Here is a 20,343-nt window from a genome sequence, read left to right as displayed (position 1 = left end):
GAAGAATGACACAATTTGACAGATTACTTTTTTACAGAGGTGCAAAGTAACTCATTGCAAATACTCTTAAACCTAACCTTAAACCCTAACTTTTAACACAGTGCTAACCTTATGCCTAACCCTAACCTTAAATTTAGACCAAAAAGCATGAATCTTTATAATATAGCCAATATAACTTTGCCTGTGTTATCTAGTGCAGGGGTCTTTAAAAAAATGATTGCCCAGGGACCACCTCCCAGGCAAACCAGAGACCCAATCATATGTTTTCTCATCAGGTGAATGATAATGGGACGGAGAAGTAATCAACATTTTAAAATGAATAGATTTGGTAGACCGTTTTTCATTATTTTAACCACCCCACATTATGATTGGAACCGGAGTTGTACACTCTAACATAGCCTATTAGCTAGAAAGATAACTCCCAAACACATTTTCACTAAGAGCAGCTGTTTAGCTGGTTAAACAAAGGTTAGCCATGTGTTGGCAAAAATGTATGTCCAAGTTAAGAAACCTTACCAGCAGGCAGCGGCACATACACTTGTAGGTTTGAAATTCCAAATGAACGTATTCTGTTGTTTCTAGCAATATTCATAAAAACATTGAAACCCCCTACAGCGGGCCGCGGAGACCCAGTTAAATACCACTGATTCTAGTGGAAAGTGGAAACCAGTGTCCTGCCAGCCAGCCACCAGCACAGCTCAGCTCACGTCATTTTCAGAACATATGCTGTGCTTATGGGCAAGCAGGCAGGCACGCAGAGCAAACATTGACGAGGGAAGAACGGTCCCTCAGCTGCCAAAGAAATCGGAGGACACCGTTTTTCACTATTATATGTAAGTATTTGGGTAAATATTTTTAAAATAAATTCACAGTTACAGAGTGTAATAAAGTTTAGAACCAATTGTTATTTAATATGTCACCTTGTAATAACTGCATGAACTTGAAGTTGTTCGCTGATATCAGCTTCAAAACAATGACAAACTGCAACATATAAACAACTTTTGTCGAGAACAGACTCAGGCTACCTAACGACTATTATTAGCACGTTAATTTCTGTTTTGCCTTAGATAGTTACTTTTATAAATCAGTTACACAAATGTAAATCATCTGTTACATAAAACAAAAAAAAGTGTATTTAGAGGACAGGTTTGCTGCACTTGGCAGTGCTGAAGTCTTACCAAACAACTCAAACTGGAGGTTGTGTTTGACACCTTCATGACTTGACTGAGAGAATGACTTGACAGACGGCCCTATCTAGCTATAGTTGTGACATGTTTACAAGAAGGACTCTGCTAGAGAGCATGCACCCAGTCAATAGTTACAGGCCAGCTTTGAAGAGCTATTTAAGTTGACAAGCCATTCATCGAAACCCAGCTAAAAATAAACTGTCTCTTGCACATTCACTGGACCCTGAAAATGTAATTGCAGACAGTATCTAGAATGATAAGATTTACTAAATGTAGAATTTGAATAGGCTTTACTCTTTTGTAGATACAGGTAAGTTCCAAAATAAAGGAAAATACTTCAGTAAATGAGGAATACGAAGTACAGTGCCTTCAGAAAGTATTCATACCCCTTGACCTACTCCAAAGTGTGTTGTTACATACAGCCTGAATTCAAAATGAATAAAATAAAAATCTCACCCTTACACAATACCTCGTAATTACAAAGTGAAAACATGTTTTGCAGATTTATTGAAAATCAAAAGTAAATACCTAATTTACATAAGTATTCACACCTAGGGCTTTTGTGGTGACCATATTACCGCCACACCGTGTGCCACCAGTCATGAAGGCCGTCAAATTCCACGTGACCTTTCAGTCACTGTTATTGGGCTTCTCCAATAACAGTGCCATTCTAAATCAAAGCGAATTTCACACATATATTATTTATTATATGTCAAGACAAGATTTTTGTGTGACTGTTTCGAATCAGAGTCGGACACCTCATGTAGCCTAACCCATAGGCCTATATGTTTTGATAAGGTTTGTAATCACAACTAAAGTGGCCAAAAAACTTCTTAAAATGAAGCATAGTAATCCTCTTTACAAGGGGTGCAGAGCCTAACGGGCATACATACTGTATGCAGCGCGTGAATTTCAAGTTTGGGGAAGATAATTTTCACCATAAAAATGCACCTTTATAATAAAAGCATTATATGCATAATCGCATTCATGGTCACTTTTGATAATGGTGTTTTCCCGCTAATGGAACATTTGCGCTTATAACCTACTGCTGTGTGTGCATTACTGTACTTATAATGGGAAGATATAGCCGAATAGTTTATCAACATTTTTAGCTAAATGTTCTGATCTGTTGCGTCAGCCTCATTGCATAAAAAATATTTTTTTGGATGCTAGTGGTTATATTAATTTGGGATCTATCGCATTTTACAACTGTCCCAGAATATGTTTGGAATATGTATTTATCCCACAGAGTAGAATTTGTACTATGGGGGATAGTAAATTGACATAGGCTAGTGCTTTTGCAGTTCGTTAAGCCTATTCATCTTGTTGGCTATATATATCTTCAATATGCACCTCGGATTTGGATTCGGACGCGCAAAGTTGCGTCCCCAGTGCTTCTGATTTTAGGGTGCATTATCGCCACACAAAGGGGAGGCCGCCGGGAAATTCGAGGCATAATCAAGTGCTTCTCAATTTGTAATTTAGAGACTGACAAAGAGTGTACAGACTGCGCAAAAAAACAAAGCAGAGCTCATGTCTTTCAAGCAACTTTAAAAAAATCATCATTAGAGTCGCATCATTCAGCCTTACAATGTATTAAAAAAATCCAAACATATTTGTAGAAGCGTTTGTAGAACAACTAAAGTTACATTAATAACTATAAATAAGCATATAGGAGTACATATTTCGTTGTTAACCGCTCAACAGAATAACAGAATAACAGAATTCTCGGTTGGAGAAAATATCCTGTCTATTTTATTCAGCTTTGTTCAATTGTATTCTTCATACTACAAAATAATATTAAATAATGCCTCGGAATTCTAAGCAAGTCTTGTCTGTTAAATGAACTAGTGTAGCCCACAGCCATTTGGCATAGCCAGATCAGGAACTAATTAAGGACAACTCAGAGTATGCTATTCATTGTTCTGAAATAGGCTACATTTTCTTCATATCATGTTTCTTTAGACCTGTCTAAAATAAATAATGGATTTATTGTGAAGGTGTAGGCTATATTACATGGATTTTATTAGACTTTTTAAAATGTAGATTGTCCAAAGGTCTGCATCAGTGGCTTAGGGTCATGTATGAAAATGCCCATTGTTTTGACTACCATGGCTAGAAGAGATCTCACGACTTTAAAAGAGGGGTTTGTGGTGGCCAAACACCCTACTAAGACACTTTATGTTGGTGTTTCCTTTATTTTGGCAGTTACCTGTACATTGGCCACGTTGTGTTGCCTGATTTAACCTCATATATCCTATGTATGAATGATTAGGATGTCAATTTATAATAGTGTGAAAGTGTTTAATGAACAGTTTGTCTGTTTTTCTTTTTGCCGTAGGCCTTCTGCGTGTACCATCTTCATCTCCATTTTCTTCAACCCCACACTTGCATGACCTGTGCTGTCTAGGCTTAGAAGGCGTCGGCTCCCTGTTCTATTGTGTGTCCCTTGTCACAATGTCCAATGTGCCTTCATCTAGATATGCTGCTGCAATATCAGCCCTTTCCCTCAGTTTACCTGCTGTTAACCCCAACCCACCGCTTACCCCCAAATCATCCCTTACCCCCAAATCCCTGACCCCTAAACCACTAGTTGACCCTACCCCCAAACCACCCCTTACCATCAAACTACCATCATATCCCCCTTCACCTGAGATTTTTGGATCAGATGATGAGGAACAGGAGAATCCATCTGATTACTGTATAGGTACTTCACCAGTGTGCCAAATATCACCAAACAACAATACAATATTGTGTGGTAGGAGTTTTTATACAGTTTATTGCTGATCGGAAAGAGGCGTCAATGTTCATTGTAGGTGGATACTACCCAGTGGAAATTGGAGCAATATTCATTGACCGTTACCAGGTGGTGAAGAAGTTGGGATGGGGCCACTTCTCCACTGTGTGGCTAGGCTGGGACATTGAGTAAGTATAATAGTTACAGTATACTGATAACATTGTTTTTGTTATTGTTTGACCTTCGGTTTCATATTGTGATTATGACAGTTAAAGCAAGTGATTCACATTTTTTATTTGTATGAGCAGGAAGAGGCGTTTTGTGGCTCTGAAGGTGGTAAAGAGTGCTCCAACCTTCACAGAGACTGGTTTGGATGAGATCAAGCTTCTGAAATGTGTTAGTATTGTATACCCATGTTCAACCTTTTATTCTCTGCTACATAGGCTTAATCAGTCTAATACCTTGCTTGTTCATCAACCAGAGCCAAGCTTATTAGGAAATATTGCCTTTTATTAGTTGCACAATGGTGATAATGAAACGTCACATGTTTACTCCCCAGTTATGTCCTGTTATCAATTGCATTTAGGTAAGGGACAGTGACCCATCTGACCCTAAACGAGACACTGTTGTGCAACTTATCGATGACTTCAAGGTCTCTGGAGTCAATGGGGAGCGTATCCTTTTAAAAGTCATCCACGTGTTATCATTTTACCCGTGATCTATTTCTCATACAGTATGTGTTGTATGTTAACTTGCACATCTGAGTGAAATGGTTTCTCCTTAATTCAGCTATGTGTCAGATGTATGCATGGTTCTTGAAGTGCTGGGTCACCAACTGCTGAAGTGGATCATCAAATCCAACTACACTGGCCTTCCCCTGCCCTGCGTTAAGAGCATCCTCAGACAGGTGGTGTCTTTCCCCTGTGATCTCCACATCCTGTCTCTACCGTTTTATCATCCAGAGCAGCTTCTGTGAAAGGATGATCTCCTTTGTGTGTTCCCTGGTGTCATGTAGCAACAGTATATCACCATTGTTGTCTCATATCACAGGTTCTCCAGGGCTTAGATTACTTGCACACTAAATGCAAGATTATCCACACAGACATCAAGCCAGAGAACATCCTTTTGAGAGTGGATGATGTTTACGTCCAGGAGCTGGCAGCCGACACCAACCTACAGGAGCTGCCAGTTTCTCCTGCTCCCACAAGCTGTTCAGGTTAGGATTGCTCTCTATTCCAAGTTGGCATACATGTGTCATTAAGTACAATTCCACCTTGTCTTTTTTAAACTTAATTTAGTTTTTAGATGGAGGGAAATGGAAAATATTTGTTACAGATAGATGGAGATGCAATAACAATGTTGAATATTATGAGTCAAAGTTTAATATTACCTAATGTTATTATTTTTGTTCTCTATGATTTGATTTCATGCTCTCTTATGCCTTGCTGATCTCTTCATCTACTACTGATGCCAGAAAATACCAGTCTAAGAGAGAAGCAGGTATGGCAATCAACTCTTTGTCTTGTTTCAAATCATGAACCAACCATATTGCTACAAAGGATGAAACATAGTTTCTGGTAATCTTTTGATGACCTCATATTTCACCTATGTCTCTCTGACCCCTCCTATCATAATTTTGGTATTAGATTGTGTCAAACTTGTTGGGGAAGTTGACTGTGGCTTTCCAGACTCTTGGGGTTTGGGTAAGATGGACTTGGCATTGTGAGTGTGTGCTGATTCACTGCATCTTGGCCCTATTAAGGTTCTTCTGGAGAAAAGCATTGATCTGTGAATCTGACTGTTGTCAATAGTTACAGTACTGTTTCAGGTGTTCTACTCATTCAACCATTACAACAGCAGTGGTGTGTGTGTGCTATAACAAACATGTATTAATCATTAACTTGCACATGAACAGCATTTCTGAATGAAGATGCACAGTTGACTAATTGCTATTTGTATTCATTCAGTATGTATGTATAACTACCTTTGTAGCTACCAAAAATACCTTTGTGTTTGTAGTGAAATTGTTCACCTTGATCAATTCATTGAAAATTAGCATGCACTGCATGCAAAAGGGATTTGTGGTACTAATATTTAAAGAAATGTACCTTATTTGCAGAGATTGGTTTAAAATATATTTAACATGCTGCAAAATGAAAGACGTCTCATTTTAAGTTTCCCATCAAAGTCCTGTGACTGTGCTCATAGACCGGGAAGGTTTCCAGGATCCCGAGGGCCAGGTTGTCGAGAAAGGGGAACAAACATCAACAGCCGCAGCAGGACGAGGACACTTTAGTTGACCGTCAGAAGAGGGCAAAAGCTCATGTGTCATTCTCCAATATCACCACTCCCTGTAGCACTCCCAGTTCCACCTCTCCCCCTAAGCCTTCAGGTCCTGTGCGTACTACATGGAGACGGAACCTGCTGCATGAAGAAGCAATGGGCTCTGACAGCAAGGAGTCAGTCTCGTCACCGATAGAAGATGCACCATCATTGACTACAATGTCTCACTGCTCTAGACAATCTACAGTGCTGCATCCTTCTACCCAGAGAGACAACCAGCCCTCATCACCATCACATGGTCAGTCTTGATCTGGAGCCCCCTGTATAGAGTATATTGTCACAGCATATTTCCGTGTAGTATATGTCAGAATACCTGTCCAGTGTTTCAATTGAACTTTCATGATTTGCATTACAGTATTTCATGCATATGCTGATGATTAAGTTACACTAAGTGTACAAAACATTAGGAACACCTTCCGAATATTGAGTAGCAACAGCTTTTGCCCTCATAACAGCCTTAATTTGTTGGGGCATGGACTCTACGAGGTGTCAAGCATTCCACAGGGATGCTGGCCCATGTTGACTCCAATGCTTCCCACAGTTGTGTCAAATTGGCTAGCTGTCCTTTGGGTGGTGGACCATTCTTGATACACAGGGAAACTTGAGCGTGTTTTTTCCCATTCACCCACCGAATGGCACACAAACACAATCCATGTCTCAATTGTCTCAAGGATTATAAATCCTTCTTTAATTTAACCTCTCTCCTCCCCTTCATCTACACGGATTGAAGTAGATTTCACAAATTACATTAATATGGGATCATAGCTTTCATTTCATATCTATGTCATGGAAAGAGCAGGTGTTCCTAATGTTTTGTATGCTCAGTGTATATGAATGATATTTATGTTGTAATACATCATAAATAGCATCCATTTTACACCAGAGCACTCACGGCACATCCATCTACCATAATATCTATCAGCACCATCTGTCTTGTATTTTGTTTCAGGGTTCAGTGAAACAGATATGTTGGTGAATCTTCTGAAGCCACAGAATGCTGATGAAATCAGCATCAAGATTGCAGATCTGGGCAACGCCTGCTGGGTGGTGAGTTACTATCTGACAGACATTATGTTTATGAATGAATACAGTACCAGTCAAAAGTTTGGACACCTACTCATTCCAGGGTTTTTCTTAATTTCTTAGACTATTTTCTACATTGTAGAATAATAGTGAAGACATCAAAACAATGAAATAACAGATGGAATCATGTATTAACCAAAAAGGTATTCAATAATTCAAAATCTAAATATATTTTATATTTGAGATTCTTCAAAGTAGCCACCCTTTGCCTTGATGACAGCTTTGCACACTCTTAGCATTATCTCAACCAGCTTCACCTGGAATGCTTTTCCAACAGTCTCGAAGGAGTTCCCACATATGCTGAGCACTTGTTGGCTGCTTTTCCTTCACTCTGCGGTCCAACTCATCCCAATCCATCTTAATTGGGTTGAGGTAGGTTGATTGTGGAGGCCAGGTCTGTTTAAGTGTGCCTTGAATTCAAAATAAATCACAGACAGTGTCACCAGCAAAGCACCCCCACACCATAACACCTCCTCCTCCATGCTTCACGGTGGGAACCACACATGCGGAGATAATCCGTTCACCTAGACTGTGTCTCACAAAGACTAGAACCAAAAATCTCCAATTTGGACTCATCAGACCAAAGGACAGATTTCCACTGGTCTAATGTCCGTTGCTCATTTTTTCTTGGCCCAAGCAAGTCTCTTATTGTTATTGGTGTGCTTTACTAGTCGTTTCTTTGCAGCAATTCGACCACGAAGGCCTGATTCACGCAGTCTCCTCTGAACAGTTGATGTTGAGATGTGTCTGTTACTTGAACTCTGTGAAGCATTTATGTGGGCTGCAATTCCTGAAGCTGGTAACTCTAAATCTAATGAACTTATCCTCTGCAGTAGAGGTAACTTTGGGTCTTCCTTTCTTGTGGAGGTCTTCATGAGAGCCAGTTTCATCATAGCGCTTGATGGTTTTTGTGACTGCACTTGAAGAAACTTTCAAAGTTCTTGACGTTTTCCAAATTGACTGACCTTCATGCCTTAAAGTAATGATGGACCGTCATTTCTCTTTGCTTATTTGAGCTGTTCTTGCCATAAAATGGACTTGGTCTTTCACCAAATAGGGCTATCTTCTATATACCAACCCTACCCTGTCACAACACCCTTGATTGGCTCAAACGCATTAAGAAGGAAAGAAATTCCACAAATGAACTTTTAACTTTTAAGGCACACCTGTTCATTGACATGCATTCCAGGTGACTACCTCATGAAGCTGTTTGACAGAATGCCAAGAGTGTGCAAAGCTGTCATCAAGGCAAAGGGTGGCTACTTTGAATATTCTCAAATATAAAATATATTTGTTTAACACTTTTTTTGGTTACTACATGATTCCATGTGTTATTTCATTGTTTTGATGTCTTCACTTTTATTCTACAATGTAGAAAATAGTGAAAATTAAGAAAAACCCTGTAATGAGAAGGTGTGTCCAAACTTTGGATTGGTACTGTATAGGTATTAGATATGGTACCTTAGATGACAAAATACAGTGCCTTGCGAAAGTATTCGGCCCCCTTGAACTTTGCGACCTTTTGCCACATTTCAGGCTTCAAACATAAAGATATAAAACTGTATTTTTTTGTGAAGAATCAACAACAAGTGGGACACAATCATGAAGTGGAACAACATTTATTGGATATTTCAAACTTTTTTAACAAATCAAAAACTGAAAAATTGGGCGTGCAAAATTATTCAGCCCCCTTAAGTTAATACTTTGTAGCGCCACCTTTTGCTGCGATTACAGCTGTAAGTCGCTTGGGGTATGTCTCTATCAGGTTTGCACATCGAGAGACTGAATTTTTTTCCCATTCCTCCTTGCAAAACAGCTCGAGCTCAGTGAGGTTGGATGGAGAGCATTTGTGAACAGCAGTTTTCAGTTCTTTCCACAGATTCTCGATTGGATTCAGGTCTGGACTTTGACTTGGCCATTCTAACACCTGGATATGTTTATTTTTTAACCATTCCATTGTAGATTTTGCTTTATGTTTTGGATCATTGTCTTGTTGGAAGACAAATCTCCATCCCAGTCTCAGGTCTTTTGCAGACTCCATCAGGTTTTCTTCCAGAATGATCCTGTATTTGGCTCCATCCATCTTCCCATCAATTTGAACCATCTTCCCTGTCCCTGCTGAAGAAAAGCAGACCCAAACCATGATGCTGCCACCACCATGTTTGACAGTGGGTATGGTGTGTTCAGGGTGATGAGCTGTGTTGCTTTTACGCCAAACATAACGTTTTGCATTGCTGCCAAAAAGTTCCATTTTGGTTTCATCTGACCAGAGCACCTTCTTCCACATGTTTGGTGTGTCTCCCAGGTGGCTTGTGGCAAACTTTAAACAACACTTTTTATGGATATCTTTAAGAAATTGCTTTCTTCTTGCCACTCTTCCATGAAGGCCAGATTTGTGCAATATACGACTGATTGTTGTCCTATGGACAGAGTCTCCCACCTCAGCTGTAGATCTCTGCAGTTCATTCAGAGTGATCATGGGTCTCTTGGCTGCATCTCTGATCAGTCTTCTCCTTGTATGAGCTGAAAGTTTAAAGGGACGGCCAGGTCTTGGTAGATTTGCAGTGGTCTGATACTCCTTCCATTTCAATATTATTGCTTGCACAGTGCTCCTTGGGATGTTTAAAGCTTGAGAAATATTTTTGTATCCAAATCCGGCTTTAAACTTCTTCACAACAGTATCTCGGACCTGCCTGGTGTGTTCCTTGTTCTTCATGATGCTCTCTGCGCTTTTAACGGACCTCTGAGACTATCACAGTGCAGGTGCATTTATACGGAGACTTGATTACACACAGGTGGATTGTATTTATCATCATTAGTCATTTAGGTCAACATTGGATCATTCAGAGATCCTCACTGAACTTCTGGAGAGAGTTTGCTGCACTGAAAGTAAAGGGGCTGAATAATTTTGCATGCCCAATTTTTCAGTTTTTGATTTGTTAAAACAGTTTGAAATATCCAATAAATGTCGTTCCACTTCATGATTGTGTCCCACTTGTTGTTGATTATTCACAAAAAAATACAGTTTTATAGCTTTATGTTTGAAGCCTGAAATGTGGCAAAAGGTCGCAAAGTTCAAGGGGGCCGAATACTTTCGCAAGGCACTGTACATTAATATAACATTCAACAGGCTAATATCAAGTAATTGCTCATAGTATGGAGGGCTAATTCTTCACGTCTGCTCTCCAGTACAAACACTTCACAGAGGACATCCAGACCTGTCAGTACCGTTCTGTGGAGGTCCTGATTGGGGCTGGCTATGGCACTCCTGCAGACATCTGGAGCACAGCCTGCATGGTGAGAACCCAGGAGCACCACATCCACCCTAATGACTGTCCATAATATCTAATACTAAGAACTCTCAACATTTCCATACAGGCATTTGAGCTGGCCACTGGGGAATATCTGTTTGAACCCCATTCAGGGGACAACTTCTCTCGAGAGGAAGGTAAAGCCTTGTTCTTTCTCCTCTCTGTCCTGTGTTTTTCCTGGTGATTGGTCTTGCTCATAAAAAAGTAAAGAAAATAAAATGCTATTATATTTATTTCACCAGCATAGTCCAATGTCTCCTTTCAGATCACATTGCTCACATAATTGAGTTGCTGGGACCCCTTCCATCCCAGTTTGCCCTCTCAGGGAGAAACTCCAGGCGATATTTCAATCACAAAGGTATATCTATTCACAATGACTTGTGAACTGTTGTTTCCACAAAGGGTTTCTTGTAGCATCTGATTCATATTTATGTGAATCACCCTTGTTTTAATTTCACCCACACAATGACTATCAAATTGATTTGACATATTCTGTTCAGTCAATACTAAGACTCTTTCCCTTGTTTGCTAACAGGGCATCTGAGGCGCATCTCAAGGCTGAAGCCGTGGAGTTTGTGTGAGATCCTGCTGGATAAATACGAGTGGCCACGGGATCAGGCAGTCCAGTTCAGTGCCTTCCTCCTCACCATGCTGGAGCCCCTCCCAGAGAAGAGAGCCACCGCTGCCCAGTGTTTAAAACATCCCTGGATCTCCTCATAGACATCATACTGTTACCTAGTGTCTGAACCCCTCTGGATCCCCTCATGGACACAGAGTCGCCACCACTGCCCAGTGTCTGAACCACCCCGGATTACATCATAGACACAGCCGTCTCACCGAGGCTACAGAGGTTACAGAGGTGAAGTCCCATAATATGATGATGATTTCAAGGGCAATTCCACCCATTTTAAACCTCATGTCATTATCTCAAGCACAATACCAGTGTCTAAATATGAAATTAGCATATTTCTACTTTTTGTAGAACAAAATATAAATAAAAAAAGTTAAACGCGATGACATCATCAAAAGTTGAAACATTTTTAAAAAATGTGATTTTCTAACACTGAGATACGCGGCAACGTGGGGAGCAAGAAAATACCCTCCCTCTGACTAGAAACTTTTTGCAGGTTTAGAAAATCAGTTTCTCTTACTTTTAATCCTAATCCTATGTCACAGAGAAGTCTTTTTTAGGACCTTATCTGTTTAACCACAGATCATAGAAACGTGCTGTTTTCACATACCGTATGTAGACACTGGTTTGGTGCTGGTGATAATTATGAGGTTGAAAAGTGGCAGAATTGCCATTAAAGTGGGGGAAGGGGTTTTGTGGGTCACGTATGAAATTCAGCAAGTGTTATTTTTTTCAGCTGATTTTCTGCATGTGCTATTTTTCTGTTTGCTCTGCCAGAGCAATCAATTATCACTATATTTTGTCGGGTGATTTGAAGCGTTTGGTGTGGAGAAAATAACTTTTGATATGGAGAGATGACATGAGAAACAATGTAAAACTGTCACTGTTTAATTTTACAGCTCTCTTTAGATATTAATTTGATATTCCAGATTATTTCTGATGTGATGGCCTGTGTTCAGATTATTCAAATTGGAGCACATCAATGACCAAAATCATAAAGAAGGCAAGACTTACTGGAATACTGCCTTTTCAAAAGGACACTGGGAACATTACTTTTGTTGTTGTCTTTTATTGAATAAATGCTATTTGTTTATACAAGGCTTTCATTATCTACCACGTTTCTTAAAACAATTAATAGAAATCGGGTTAGAATTAGACGTTGTGTTAATTTAGCCAATTCATGCATGAATTCATAATACTCTGATTCACCTGACTCCTGTGATGAGATCTCGTGGAATGGCAGAGGAGGAGTTGCTTCAAAGGGGATTAGGATACTGATGAGTAGGGTTCAAAACTGCAGCCCGGTCACCCAGTCCATGCAAGGTAAGCCATACCTCCTCTCTTTTCGTTGCTTCCTTCTGTGTTGTCCCTTCTGATCCAACTTATGCGTGAGGTAGGCTGTGAGTGTGTTGATGACTGAAAGCGGGCTTTCTCTAGTGAGACCTCCACATCCCACTGGGCACGCACTGGTCGATTCAACGTTGTTGTTTCCACATTTCAACGAAGTTATGTCGATCCAACGTGGACCAGATGTTAAATTGACGTCCGTGCCCAGTGGGATTCCTCTCTGTTCACACTAAGGGTTAGCTATTATTCAGTAGCGGAAAGTGAGGGGGAGGGTTGGCAAGTGGGGAGGGGTTAGTCTCGTGAAAATGTGCGTGCGCTGGTGTGTGAGACGAACTGTGCTGGAAGGTGTGGAACAGTTTTATGGCGAGAGAGGTGCCATCAAGAAGGATAAGTGTAAGTGAAGAAAAGGAAGAATATCTCCATCCTGATTGGAGACTGACAAGCTTCAGATGTAAGTATAGCTATGTTATTATGCCATTGACATGTCTTTAATCTACCTTTGCATGCTGAAATAGTATAGGAAATAGCTGCTACTTTTTGCATGCTTACATTGTTGGTTTAAACTGTGGTTTCATGATAACAGTGCAGTAAATTGTCTTCTACCTTTTTAAAAAGCTTAAGATGTTGCGGAGCATTCTGATGTTTGACTGACTGAATTGTGTAGATTTCATTGGAACTGTTTAGATTCCATAATTACATCAGAGGGGATTGGGTTAAATATGTGTGGCATGTGTTTTCTATCATCTGATTCGCATGCCCCTCTTCACCTCATGATCTCCTGGAACGATCTTCAGAGTTGTTTTATTGAGCTCTCTCTCTGTACACTGCAGTTTATACTTATTTAGTATAAGCGGATGTTAATATTTTGTCTTTATACATTTTATACATCTCAAGCACCTTGAGGGTGCAAGGCCCACTGGAATATGGTACAGTTAATCCGCTTCATCAAACAATTTGCTGTATATTTGCCATCTAATTAAGGCACTCTCTCAAAGCGCCTGACTACATTTCCAGAAGCTTTTACGTGTGTAGCTACAGTACACAAACGTGTAAGAAAGGCTAAGTAAAGATGGTCTCAGCCCAAGTGCCATGGGTTTTGTCTCACAGCTTGACCTGTTCTGCCCGTTGCTATGCAACGCAAAGCCCATCTCGAGGCATTACCTCCGCTCAGCCTCTCCTGGGCTTATAGACATGAGTTGCATTCTCTATGAAAGGTTCAATAGTCCACCACCCCCCCCCCCCCCGGCCTCCATACGTGCAAACCATTTGTTTTGTATTGGATTTAGGCTTTGTTCTTATCCCTTTTTGCACTTTTCTCAACTCAACCACCATGTTTCAGAGGTGTTTTTGATTTTCAATATGAGCGCTAGGTTGTTGACTTTTCTTCACGAATTGACACTTGTTGTATTTGTTGTTACTTTGTCATAGTCCAGTGTGATTTAGTTAGTATTATTTTGAAACACATGGACACATGAATGTATTTGTTAAAAATAAGAATATAAAGTGCCAATCATGAAATACATTTCCCCTTGACGAGTGATGGTGAGAGTGATGGAGAGTAATGAGTGGATATGACAACAGTGGTTGAATGATAATGAGAGGAGGACATGTTTGAGTGTCATCTGCTGCATAGTAAATACCCATTTCATTAGCCTAGTACAAAAGGAGGAATGAAAGGAGAGATACAAGATCTGATGGACGTGGGCATTGATTTCCATAAGTATTCATTTCATTATGATCACACAGATTTCTTGTTGTTTATAAGAGGACATACTGTATTGCAAAATCTTTTAAAATGGACACAGTGTGTCTATGGTTATTTATCTGTTTATCTGTCTTCATAACTAAATTAGAAATCGTTTATATTACAGTGAATTCATTTTTATGACAGCCATCTTTGTGTGTCCCAGGATGTTGCTGAGCCTTCTTTCTGGTTTGATCATGGGAGCGGCTGTCCTCTTTGTTCTTTACCGCTGGGTGATCCCCATGGCTGTGCAGTATCATGGAGGACTGGCACTACTGTGGCATGATGTCATCGTGGAGCGTGCACTGGACACCTTGACCCGGACTTCACGTCCTCAAGTGAGCTCTCTAAACAGATGTATAGTTCAGTCTTTGGTGTTCACCATTGTTACTATGGTATTGTGGTTCTTCCAGAGACCTGTCATGAAAAGGTATAACGACAGCGTTTCCCTTTGAGAGTTTTCAGAGTGAAATGACAATGTGTGTGTCATCCCTTTAATGCAAACAACGCAATTATCTTTTTTTTTTGGGGGGGGGGGGGGGGGGGGGCTTGGCTTCCACAGTGATTTTACTAATGCACAGCTACTGATTTTTGCATGAGTTAATATTAAAACTATGAGAGGTTATAGACCTACAGCACCAGTCAAAAGTTTGCACACGCCTTGTCATTCAATCGGTTTTCTTTATTTTGACTATTTTACACATTGTAGAATAATAGTGAAGACACCAAAACTATGAAATAACACATAAGGAATCACTGTTGTGATTTATTTAGAATTCAAGGAACACTTAACTAGCATGCCAATGAGTGTGCAAAGCTGTCTTCAAGGCAAAGGGTGGCTACTTTGAAGAAACTAAAATCTAAAATACATTTTCATTTGTTTAACACTTTTTTGGTTACTAACACATGATTCCATGTGTTATTTCATCGTTTCGATGTCTTCACTATTATTCTACAATGTAGATAATAGTAAAAATAAAGAAAAACCCTTGAATAAGCAGGTGTATCCACATTTTTGACTGGTACTGTATATTTATATATATATATATATATATGGTCAAGTGTCGCAAAGAAGGACATAGGCAAATTACAGTTGGCCCAGAACAGAGCAGCACAGCTGGCCCTTAAATGTACACGGAGGGCTGATATCAAGAACATGCATGTCAATCTCTCCTGGCTCAAAGTAGAGGAGAAATTGACTGCATCACTACTTGTCTTTGTCAGAAGTATTGACTTGTGGAAAGCACCCAACTGTCTGTTCAAACATCTAACAAACAGCTCAGACACCCATACATGCCCCATAAGACATGCCACCTGGGTCTCTTCACAGTCCCTAAGTCCAGAACAGAGGCTGGGAAACTTACTGTACTATACAGCCATAATTACATGGCACTCTCTTCCACATCAGGTTACTGAAGCTAGCAGTAAATTCAGATTTAAAAAAAATGATAAAACATAGCTGTCACGATCGTTATAAGGATAGGACCAAGGCACAGCTTGGTATTTATACATTGTTTATTATTATAAGAATGAACACTGAACAAACTAATCAAAATAACAAAACAACACGTGAAGCTATACAAATGTGTGCTGACAGGCAACTACACATAGACAAGAATCCACGAACACAAAAGGGAAAATGGCTACCTAAATGTGATCCCCAATCAGAGACGACGATAAACAGCTGCCTCTGATTGGGAACCATATCAGGCCACCATAGACATAAATATTACCTAGACCTACAAAACCCCTAGACATACAAAAACCCTAAACAATACAAAAACTAGCATACCCACCCTCGTCACACCCTGACCTGACCAAAATATGAAGAAAACAGAGATATCTAAGGTCAGAGCATGACAGTACCCCACCCTAAAGGTGGGAATCTGAACCTATAGGGGAGGGTCCGGGTGGGCATCTACCCTTGGTGGCGGCTCTGGTTCTGGACGCCGCCCCCCCTCTTTACACTGATCCCGCCGCCTTTGTAGAACTAGACCGTGGATCATCGCCGGAGGCTCTGGGCTGCGGATCATCGCCAGAGGTCCCGGGCTGGGGACCGTCGCTGGAGACCCCGGGCTGGGGACCGTCGCTGGAAACCCCGGGCTGGGGACCGTCGCTGGAAACCCTGGGCTGGGGACCGTCGCTGGAAACCCCGGGCTGGGGATCGTCGCTGGAGGCTCCGGACTGTGGACCGTCGTTGGAGGTTCCGGACTGTGGCCCGTCGTTAGAGGTTCCGGACTGTGGCCCGTCGTTGGAGGTTCCGGACTGTGGCCCGTCGTTGGAGGTTCCGGACTGTGGCCCGTCGTTGGAGGTTCCGGACTGTGAAACGTCGCCGGAAGCTCTGGACGTTTGTTGGCGCACTGGAGGCCTGATACGTGTGACCAGTACTAGTGGTACCGGGCTGATGACACGCACCTCAGGGCGAGTGCGGGGAGCGTACTGGACTGTGGAGGCGCACTGGAGATCTGGAGCGTAGAGCTGGCACAATGCGTCCTGGCTGGATGCTCACTTGAGCCCGGCAAGTGCGGGGCGCCAGCACAGGACGCACTGGGCTGTGCAGACGCACCGGAGACACAGTACGCAGAGCCGGCACCATCCGTCCTGGCTGGATGCCCATTCTAGCCCGGCAAATGCGAGGACCTGGAATAGAGCGCACCGGGCTATGAATGCGAACCGGAGACACCGTGCGCATCTCTGCATAACACGGTGCCTGACCAGTCACACGCTACCCACGGTAAGCACGAGGAGTTGGCTCAAGTCTCCAACCTGACTCAGCCAATCTCCTCGTGTGCCTCCCCCCCAAAAATATATTGGGGCTGCCTCTCGGGCTTCCGTGCTAACCGTGTCCCCTCGTATCGTCGCCTTTCCTCCTGCGCTATCTCCACCTGCTTCCATGGCAGGGTCTTGTCCCCTGCCATTACCTCCTCCCAGGTCCAGGATGTCCTCCACTCATCTTTCTCCCGGGCCCATGATGTCCGCTCCTCATTAACACGCTGCTTGGTCCTTTTGTGGTGGGTTCTTCTTTCACGATCGTTGTAAGGATAGGACCAAGGCGCAGCGTGGTATGCGTACATTCTTTATTATTATAAGAATGAACACTGAACAAACTAGCCAAAATAACAAAACGACACGAATGAGTGCTGAGAGGCAACTACACATAGACAAGAACCCACGAACACAAAAGGGAAAATGGCTACCTAAATATGATCCCCAATCAGAGACAGCGATAAACAGCTGCCTCTGATTGGGAACCATATCAGGCCACCATAGACATACATATTACCTAGACCTACAAAACCCCTAGACATACAAAAACCCTAGACAATACAAAAACTAGCATACCCACCCTCGTCACACCCTGACCTAACCAAAATATAAAGAAAACAGAGATATCTAAGGTCAGAGCGTGACAATAGTGGACTGTGAAGAGACACGCACACACACCCATTGCCACGCATGCACGTACACACACACACATTGTATTTGTGATATTGTATTGTTGTAATGTTGTACATGTTATATTGTACATTTGTTATGGTGGACCAGTGTAAATGTGTATAGTGCACAATGTATTGTGTGATATGTTGTTTTATTTATGATGTAGAGTAGACTATTGTTTTGTTGTGATGTGTCGTTTTATTCTTGTTTGGACACCAGGAAGAGAAGCAGCTGCCTTGGCAGCAGCTAATTTGGATCCTAATAAAATAGTAAATACTAAATGTAATGTAGGCATCATCGTAGGTACAATACCATCCGTAATTTTTCCCTCTGAAATATCTAGCGTATTCTGAAGGCAGTGCAGACGAAAGCCACTGTGGGAGACCCCCAGAGTGTGATCACAGCCATCGACCACTTCTGCAGACATAGAGAATGGGCCATGAATGTGGGGGATGAGAAAGGTACTCTACATGTGCTTTGAATGGGTTATTAATAATAATAACAAATGCCATTTAGCAGACGCTTTTATCCAAAAGCGACTTAGTCATGTGTGCCTACATTTTATAATCAGGTGGCCTCAGATAACCAGCTAAATGAGAATAAAAGTATTTAATTGATCTTTATCCTATCATCAGTCTGCCTGGTATTTAAAACCTATATAATATATATATATATATATATATATATATACACAAACACAGTATGTAGTAAATATATTGTATGTTTATTGGATAGATAGAGGTGAAAGGTAGGAGAGAGTGCTGAAAGAGCAGTCAGATTGAATTAACCCTTGTTGCAGCCGTATATACAGGATGTGTTCTTAGACCTCTAGACCACCCCAGGCCACATGTCTGCCTGGTCTTGACTGTGTCCACATCTTCGTGTGTGTGTCTATATATTGTGACTTCATTACAGGCTCCATTCTGGACTCGGTGGTCAATGAAGTGAGTCCAGTCACTGTCTTGGAGTTAGGCACTTACTGTGGCTACTCAACAGTACGCATAGCCCGCCTATTACCCCCTGGAGCCTGTGTCATTACCTTGGAGTTCAACCCAGATTATGCTGCCATTGCTCGTCAAGTCATCAAATGGTCAGGACTGGAAGATAAGGTAAAAGGAGATTAGGATAGATGAATATAATTACATCTGATGATGAACGTGATGTACATTCATGTAAATATGGGTGGGTAGTAGATGTTAAAAGATACGGGTCAGTTGTAACTCAGAAGCTTAGATGAGATCTCATTACTGTTGTCCAGGTGCAGCTAGTGGAGGGAGCCTCAGGAGACTGGATCCCTTGGATGAAGGAGCATTTCGGGGTCCAGGCGTTTGACTTAGTTTTCCTGGACCACTGGAAAGAGCGCTACCTTCCTGACACAAAACTGCTGGAGGTAAGTAAGATAACTAGTCTGATCATCCTGTGATGATAGTGAAGCATTGATAGTCCTACACTCTAACCCCGATATGAATAAACAAAACACGTCATTCTCTCTTTTCTACCTCTTTCTCCCATTCCCCTAACTATATGTCTTCCCATCTCCCTCTCTTTCTCCCATTCCCCCAACTATATCTCTTCCTATATCCCTCTCTCTCTAGGAGTGTGGTCTCATACAGAAAGGCACAGTGCTGCTGGCAGACAATGTAATCTGTCCAGGAACCCCTGACTATCTGGAGTACGTCCGTAACAGCCCTCACTACAACAGCCAGTACTACAGATCCCACCTGGAGTACACCAAAGCAGAGGACGGCTTGGAGAAGTCTGTGTTCTTAGGGTACTAGCCAAACATTGAACCTCTTGTTTTAAAACACTGTAACTCTCTTTGTAATGTATTTTTTTGTTTGTTTCAATTTTAAGCACTGCCTTACATGTGAGTTATGACATACTGTAACTTACTGTGGTAAGCATTTCTTTCCCTGTATAATTTATCTAAAGTAAACCGATATGTCTTTGAAAAGTATTTCTGTGTGTTTTGACTTTGTCACAATGCTATCTAGCTATGCAAATTGTTAAAATGTCAGGTCTTGACAGTGCTGTTTAGTGCTGTCAGTTTTACCGCTGCCGGATTACGGTAGTGTGATGTCAAACATGGATCTAATACACTAGGTGGCAGTAGTGTGCCTTTTTAGAGATTCCAATCAAACAACTGAAAAGCAGCTTGCAAAGTGGCCCCATCATCATTCTTTCCGCTACAGGCAGACAGAAAACGGACTAAAATCTCACACCATATCTAGCACCTGTAAATAATGATTTATGTTTTGTTATGAATCTGTATCAGGTCTCCATTTAGTTATTAAAGATTCTGTGAGAAAGGTCTGTTGCACCAAAATCGTTGATTTGATCAAATCCAATGGGTATCGAACAGATCACTAAAATATCAACTCAAGCAGTGGATTAACAGTACTATTTAATGTGACTGATCCTGGGGATGCTATAGAAAATGATTTTGTCTATACAGCAGAGAAACAGATGCATCTTTATCATTTCCATGTGATTGTGTGAATCACTATTGTTTTAGTTGAACA

The 20,343-nt window shown here is 41.3% G+C and overlaps 2 protein-coding genes across 5 annotated transcripts; both read left to right on the top strand.

Annotated features, from left to right (window-relative positions):
- Positions 1 to 674: 674 nt before the first annotated feature.
- Positions 675 to 12,385, top strand: LOC110527892 (SRSF protein kinase 3). 3 transcript variants are annotated; one of them, XM_036983372.2, is made up of 15 exons: positions 675 to 833; positions 3,529 to 3,894; positions 4,004 to 4,112; positions 4,233 to 4,320; positions 4,511 to 4,598; positions 4,725 to 4,831; positions 4,975 to 5,140; positions 5,399 to 5,424; positions 5,571 to 5,627; positions 6,133 to 6,505; positions 7,217 to 7,314; positions 10,540 to 10,647; positions 10,729 to 10,798; positions 10,927 to 11,019; positions 11,197 to 12,385. In XM_036983372.2, the coding sequence occupies exons 2-15, from the start codon at positions 3,645 to 3,647 to the stop codon at positions 11,379 to 11,381; spliced, it is 1,818 nt and encodes a 605-aa protein (XP_036839267.2). In that variant the 5' UTR covers positions 675 to 833; positions 3,529 to 3,644; the 3' UTR covers positions 11,382 to 12,385. The 3 variants fall into 3 exon arrangements, with proteins under 3 accessions (XP_036839267.2, XP_090097126.1, XP_090097127.1); XM_090241000.1 differs by lacking the exon at positions 5,571 to 5,627 and having other exon boundaries at positions 702 to 833; XM_090241001.1 differs by lacking the exon at positions 675 to 833 and having other exon boundaries at positions 3,786 to 3,894; positions 4,054 to 4,112.
- A 106-nt stretch (positions 12,386 to 12,491) lies between these two features.
- Positions 12,492 to 19,778, top strand: LOC110527893 (catechol-O-methyltransferase b). 2 transcript variants are annotated; one of them, XM_021609485.3, is made up of 6 exons: positions 12,492 to 12,615; positions 14,550 to 14,721; positions 18,165 to 18,282; positions 18,737 to 18,930; positions 19,080 to 19,211; positions 19,417 to 19,778. In XM_021609485.3, exons 2-6 carry the CDS (start codon positions 14,551 to 14,553, stop codon positions 19,597 to 19,599), a joined length of 798 nt encoding a protein of 265 aa, XP_021465160.3. In that variant the 5' UTR covers positions 12,492 to 12,615; position 14,550; the 3' UTR covers positions 19,600 to 19,778. The 2 variants fall into 2 exon arrangements, with proteins under 2 accessions (XP_021465160.3, XP_021465159.3); XM_021609484.3 differs by lacking the exon at positions 12,492 to 12,615 and adding an exon at positions 12,740 to 13,090.
- The last annotated feature ends 565 nt before the right edge of the window (positions 19,779 to 20,343 follow it).

This window comes from Oncorhynchus mykiss, chromosome 7 (assembly GCF_057628025.1).
Source record: "Oncorhynchus mykiss isolate SJ-2025 chromosome 7, ASM5762802v1, whole genome shotgun sequence".
Lineage (NCBI taxonomy): Eukaryota > Metazoa > Chordata > Actinopteri > Salmoniformes > Salmonidae > Oncorhynchus > Oncorhynchus mykiss.
This window is presented reverse-complemented; position numbering and strand designations above follow the sequence as displayed.

What these genes read in the sequence shown, in the direction of transcription:
- LOC110527892 (XM_036983372.2), top strand. Translation starts at nt 3,645, where the DNA reads ATGTCCAATGTGCCTTCATCTAGATATGCTGCTGCAATATCAGCCCTT. An exon ending in AGATCAAGCTTCTGAAATGT is followed by an intron (nt 4,321 to 4,510) that starts GTTAGTATTGTA and finishes AATTGCATTTAG; the next exon opens with GTAAGGGACAGTGACCCATC. An exon ending in TGCTCCCACAAGCTGTTCAG is followed by an intron (nt 5,141 to 5,398) that starts GTTAGGATTGCT and finishes TACTGATGCCAG; the next exon opens with AAAATACCAGTCTAAGAGAG.
- LOC110527893 (XM_021609484.3), top strand. An exon ending in GAATGTGGGGGATGAGAAAG is followed by an intron (nt 18,283 to 18,736) that starts GTACTCTACATG and finishes ACTTCATTACAG; the next exon opens with GCTCCATTCTGGACTCGGTG. An exon ending in GGTCAGGACTGGAAGATAAG is followed by an intron (nt 18,931 to 19,079) that starts GTAAAAGGAGAT and finishes ACTGTTGTCCAG; the next exon opens with GTGCAGCTAGTGGAGGGAGC.